Genomic DNA, 6,321 nt, shown 5'->3' with positions numbered 1-6,321 from the left:
GCAAATGTTTTTAACCAAGCGTTTGAGTTGTTGAGAAATTATCTAATCACATTTTTCTCATTTCCACTGAAACCTTTTCTCTTTCAATCTGAGCGAAGCAGGTGACGACACTTTGTGTTTTCTTGGCTATTTTTGGAGGTCGTTGTCTGTGTAGTTCTGGGTTTGATCAAGTTTTTTTTCTGCATTGCTGTGGATGGCTTACGCACGCCTACAACGCCAACAAATCCTGAAAGGAGTTCAGACTTCCCACACAAGCAGCAGCAGATAAGGTTTCCTTAATGTGACATTATCAGTACGTCACATTTATGTGCTTCTTTTAACACTTTTATTTGGGCATCTTGGTTCTTTCAGGCTGTCTGTGGGTTCCGCTGAGACTTGTGAGATTTGTACTGAACTGCACAAACCTTAATTTGCATCTTATGATAGGCCTATAATTCAAAATGGTTCACCCACAGGCACCCCCCCCCCCCCCCCCCCCTCAAAAAAAAAATCCATGTCCCCATGTCAAACAACATTATATGAAGATGATGTGTTCTAAGATATAAAACCTGGAAATATATTTTATGGAGACTTCGTTTTGAGGTTCATGAAATCAATTTCCTGTATGCAACAACATATGTGGAAAACGTTAGATTACGCCTATGTAAAACTTGTGTGAGTTTTCTGTTTACCCCCCTATTGTTGAATAATGGTACGGTCCCTCCTCGCGCTGGAGTTCACGGTGCTGCTACTGGGTTTGGTCTCTCCCTCCTAACTCCCAGCGATTTGAAGAGAGGCAAGCTGGAAGTGCGTATGTGATATATTTCTCCTCTGGGAGAAAGGGGCTTTGTCTGTCTCTAACTCAGTAGCCCGAGTGAGTTGTTTGCCGAGTCTACGCTCTATTCCTGTTTTGGCCGGGACTGTAAAAAAAAATATCTTGTGCCCTCTTTTAAAAAGCCGAGGCTCGGGAAAACAAGCGGAGAAGACAGCACAAGTTTGCGGGCTTCTTCTTGGAAATGTAGACTTATCTTCTCCCAAGTCAGGTATGGAGGTAGTTGTATGGAGTGGCAACTGGGAGCAGTTTTCGAAAGGATAAAGGTGGGAAGCGCTGAGAAACTTTGTTCCCCGCGGGAGGACAAGGCGGTGACTTGTTGAAAAGCGATCATTACGCACGGTCCGCTCACGCGGATTTTGCTCAATCCAAGATGCGCCTGTTGAGCACGTCGCGCGGGTCCAACCACAGAGAGGTCAGGAGTAGATGGCAAAAGTCTGGTACGATGCATTTGCTTTATTTCCTCGCGTTCGTGCTGTCTTGTCACGGCTGTCCGGACAAATGTTTGTGCTCCTCGCAAACTGTGAAATGCCAAAACCAGGACTTGGACGCGATTCCATCTGACATTCCGGCCAAAACCAAATTCCTGTTCATCACAGGTAACAACATTTCCAATATAAGTGAGGCCTCTTTCCCTACACGTCTGGAATTCCTAACAGATCTTGATCTCAGTGGCAATGAGGTGGAGAATGTGGATGAGATGGTATTTGTGAATTTGCCAAACCTTACGCAGCTGGACCTGAGTAACAACAAAATTCGGACTTTCAGTGACAGAGCTTTCCCCCACGACAGTAAACTGCAGCTCTTAAACCTCAGCAGATCAATTCACAATGATTCCTTTGGAGATTTGGTCTTAGATATTCTAAACAGTGCAGATTTTCTCCAGCTGACCACTTTGGACCTGTCCAACAATGACCTGGTGTATCTTCCACCTGGCACCTTCGCCAGCCTCTCCAACCTGAGCAGCCTCAGCCTGCAGAACAACTCCCTCATCACCATCCAGAACCTGACTCTGAAGCAGACCCCGCTGCGTGACCTCGACCTGAGAAACAACAGCCTGAAGGATCTGGCCGCCACCTCGCTGGCAGAGTTCAGCCTCAAGCCTGGCCTCCAAATCCGGCTGGCGGGCAACACCTGGCGCTGCAACTGCTTCATCGACAACATGCTGATGTGGCTGAAAAACTCCACTCAGGTGGTGGACTCGCAGAACTTGACGTGCACAGACCCAGAAGTCCTGAGACACCAGCCCCTGCTGCAGGTGGAGAAGTCGCAGCTGAAGTGTTTAACCAACATGGAGGGCGTGCTGGAGACCTCTTATGTTTTCCTTGGACTGGTGCTGGCCCTGATCTGCGTCATTTTCCTGCTGGTGCTCTATCTGAACAGAAAGGGCATCAAGAAATGGATGTACAACATCCGGGATGCTTGTAGGGACCACATGGAGGGGTACCATTACAGGTACGAGATAAACTCCGACCCGCGTTTGGCCAACCTGAGCATCAACTCGGACGTGTGAGGGAGGAAGGGACACTATCTGGGACCCTGCTGTGAGATGTCAAACGACTCTGTGCCCTTAAGATCTGCATGAAAGTCTTCCTCCCTTGCCCCCCAATCCTCCACCCCTCCCAAGTTACCATTCAGATTTCAGCCTCCGCCGCATGTCCCGCACATGTACCCGGCACCTCTGATGCCAACTGTGTTTTCTCCGTAACATTGCATGGACAGTGAATCGCGGCAAAGGGTTTTGTTTTTTTCAGCAGAGCTGCTCAGAGTGATGTGTTCCATTTATACTTTTACATAGGGACAAATGGACGGAGAGCGCTGACTTTGAGGTAGGAGAATACTTGCCGAGAACATTCTGCTGGACCTTGCATCCTTTTCATTATGCCTCTGCTGCCGAGATGATGTTACACCGCTTGAGTTTGCCATTTTTAAAATGTGAATATGTAACATGCAGTAGACTCTACTACCCTTTTTCAAATGATTATAGTGTTCTCTGCATAGTGTCTGCAGTTATTAGATGGATGTGATTGCTCCTATTTTTTTTTCCTGTGAAGATATTCATCTGAATAAAATGCCTCTGGATTGCTGGTATCTGTCTGGACTGAGGGGCATTTTAATCACCAGTCTGAGGAATGAGACCCAAAGGCTTTGACGGAGGAGTTCAGGGCCAGCACACACTCATTCCTGCGGCAGGGCCAAAGCTCACATGAGCCATATCATAAACATCTTACCCCTTTGTTCAACAAGTTAAACTTTTACTACGTTGCAGGCACTTTTATTTCCTTTGTTGTTGTTTTTTTCATTAACAAGCGAGCTGCTGGGGTGAGATACAAACTCACATCCTCAAGTTGAATAGAGGACATGGTTTCCTCTTTGAATTTAAATGAGATCCTACCAGGAGGTGTAGGTGATGGAAGAAAATCCAGCTGTTATGTCCTCTCCAATTTGCTCACTCCTGGGAATCTAATAATAAAAAAAAGATCTTTGCTGCATTTTCCAAAATATTGTGCCAGAGCTTCAGCCAGCTCGTGCACCTCGGTGCACACTGGAAGTATTTCAGCACGCTTCGGCTACAAAGAGAAGGTGTGTGGTGTTCTGTGGCACATGCAAATGAAGGTAAACTGAACCCGAGATTCTCGTGGGGCACACGGAGGAATTATGGAAATGAGCTTTTGCTTTTTTTCGTGTAAGGCTGTTTTAGGGGGAACTACTGGAGCATGATCCGTGAGGGGAAAGCAGTGTCTCCTGTTAAGTGCTTCCACCCAACTGTCAGCTGCTTTTAATTTGATGCCGGTCCGGTGTAGCACGGATTAATAATAAATGCGGGGTACTCCTTCTGAAGGGTACAGCGTGCGTGTTGCCGTATAGCAGCCTGAATGAACGCTGTTTGTTGTGTCTGCGCGCAGAGAGGACGGTGAAACGTCCCTCCTCCTCCTCTGTCCACCACAGCAGCGTGACGCGCGCACAGATTGCCAGCTCTGTATTTAGCAGCACGGCGGTCGGGCTTCGCGGCGCATCTGTTTTGTTTTTTTTCACAGCTGTAAAAAATGTAGCTTTCGTCATCAGTTGGGACTGTGTCTGGATGTGTCTGATTAGGCCTGTTTGGCATCACAGCAGGCAGCACTATCTGTCTGCTCGGGCTGCTGGAAATGATCCGAATGTCTCCAGACCCAAACACACGCGACGTCACACCCGCGGTTTCACACTTCCCGCCTGGAATACTTTTCATCGGGCTGACGTTTGTTCAATAACGATGTTAACAGCTGCCGTCCTCTTTGTTCCCTCGTGTAGTTTCTGCAGGTTTTATTTCAGCCGCCGGCACAATCAAAGGGCTCTCGCGGTTCCTCACTCTGGCTTCTTCATTATAGGTGCGTAACTGTAGCAGGCTGGTTGTGAAAATGGATGCTCTCGCTTCACACACTCGCATTATTCCCCAAAGCGAGGCCTCCTTAAGTCTTTTTGTCCCGGGAGGGACATGCAGGTGCAGGCTGCTCCCAACATAATGTTTCCACAGAGACCATCAGCGAAGAGGCCTCCTCCCCCCCCCCCTCACACACACTCTGCACGCTCATATTAACAAGTGATTTTGTGCAGCCACGCCTCGGACCACGCTTGGCAGAGCAGGTATTATTACAGTGGGAGAATGGATGGTTGGAGGAAAAGAAGAATAGAGTTAATGAGGGCAGGGGGAAGCTCGCTGTTGATGACGCCCTCTCTGGCTCCATCAGTTGTTGCCTTTGTGCCTGTTAACGCAAGTCTCAAAGCAGCTCGGATGTCTAAATAGCCGATAGTTGACTTGTGGTGTCAGCTGAGGTTCTCAGAGGAGGCGCCGAGTCTCCGGAAGCTGCAGATGTTCAGACACGAGCACTGTTTGTTCTGGGTGGTAAACAGAGCCAGATACTGGGAGCTCTGGGATTCACACAGGGCTTTAGCTAATCCGCTAAGGCCTGACTTTTTATTTATTTTTTTTATTTTATTTTTTGTAACACGTCGTCTAATTCTCTCTGTGATATGATTACAACGAGCTTCTGTGGATGGAATATGCGCACCTGGTTTTAATCTCAAAGTTTTCTGACCGATCTGACACACTGAAGCTAAAGTGAAAGCACCAATCCAACGATGTAAAATACTCCTTTGCAAGTTAAAGTGCCACATTAAAATCTCATGGAGTCAGAAGTACACTTATTTGTTGTATTAGCAGCAAGATTATATTTGGTCCCATATATTATTAGCACTAAAAGTGCGTAAGTAGCATTATTGATGTCCTTTATACACTTTTTTTTTACCTGCTAGATCAAATGGACAGTGAGATGATTAAAAAGTGAGAGAAAAAGTCCAACCTCTCAAATCAGCTTGGGATTTTCTCTCTAAACTGAAACTGAGAGAAACTAAGAAAGATAAGCACAGTTCAGTGGAGCTGTTAACAGCTCGTAAACACAATACATTTTTTTTTCCCTGCTGAAAAAAGAATGTTTGTCCATAAATTCAATACGAAGAAGTGTCACAATCCAATGCAGGCTTAAAAAATGTGACACGACAACGTTTTGCCAGGCAGTTTTGGGTTGCGTTAAACTGTAGTCAGTGACTAGTTTTCTAACCTTTACCATGTGCATGTAACTCCTAACCGTCACCATCAGTGGGTGGAAGCAAAGTGGTGAAGTAATGAGTAGCTACCCGAGGAAGGGAAATTTAACTGTTCTTTGAGCATTTATTTGTTATGAAATTGCCACGTTTTCTGTGGAGCAGCACACATATTGTAGAACTCACACCGCCGGAGCCTCATCTTGGATCCAGCAGGATACACATCACAGTCCATTCTGCAGAAAACGGCTGCAGCCAATTACGTTGCAGCCTGTCATGTAATCTGTGGTTTTACTGATCACGGGAGACCCCCCCCCCCCCCCCCCCCCCCCCACACACACACACACACACTTCATCCATGGCAGTGCCTCCAAGGTTTCGCTCCTCATCACTGTCAACCAGCAGGATTTTCTGAAGTGTATGAAATGGATCTGTGGAGATGATTGCTGTGACACTCGGTCCCATACATACACTCTTAAAACTGCTGGGTTGAAAAGTAACCCAATTATAACCCATGTGCTGAGTGAAAAGTGGACTGACCCAAACTTGGGCTACCTTAACTCATTCGGCTGGGCTATCAATTTGACCCAATAAATTGGGTTGTGTTTCCAACCCAACTTTGGGTAGACGGTTACTCACTGCTGGGTTAATGCTACCCCAGATATGGGTTGAAAGCACATTTCATTTCTTTAGGTTAAATTATGGTTTATTACTCTGTATTATAGGATTCTTTATTGTTATCATGTTATATCTGTATACATGACTACATGTATATATACATAGAGCTAATGTGTAAATCAGAAACACCAGATTGAGACGGAGCTGTTTATTATAAAATCTTGTAATATTGTACAATGTCATCAAAAAATTAATAAAAAATGCATATATCAATGCTTACATGCATGTACAACAACATTAACAACAAGGAT

The 6,321-nt window shown here is 45.9% G+C and overlaps 1 protein-coding gene across 1 annotated transcript; it reads left to right on the top strand.

Annotated features, from left to right (window-relative positions):
* The first annotated feature begins 713 nt into the window (after positions 1-713).
* tpbg (trophoblast glycoprotein) lies at positions 714-4,987 on the top strand. The gene has a single exon (XM_075464905.1). It carries the CDS (start codon positions 1,185-1,187, stop codon positions 2,322-2,324), a length of 1,140 nt encoding a protein of 379 aa, XP_075321020.1. The 5' UTR covers positions 714-1,184; the 3' UTR covers positions 2,325-4,987.
* Positions 4,988-6,321: the final 1,334 nt, after the last annotated feature.

This window comes from Odontesthes bonariensis, chromosome 5, assembly GCF_027942865.1.
Source record: "Odontesthes bonariensis isolate fOdoBon6 chromosome 5, fOdoBon6.hap1, whole genome shotgun sequence".
In the NCBI taxonomy this organism is placed as follows: Eukaryota; Metazoa; Chordata; class Actinopteri; order Atheriniformes; family Atherinopsidae; genus Odontesthes; species Odontesthes bonariensis.
Note: the sequence above shows the minus strand (reverse complement) of the source record. Positions and strands in the feature narration are given on the sequence as shown.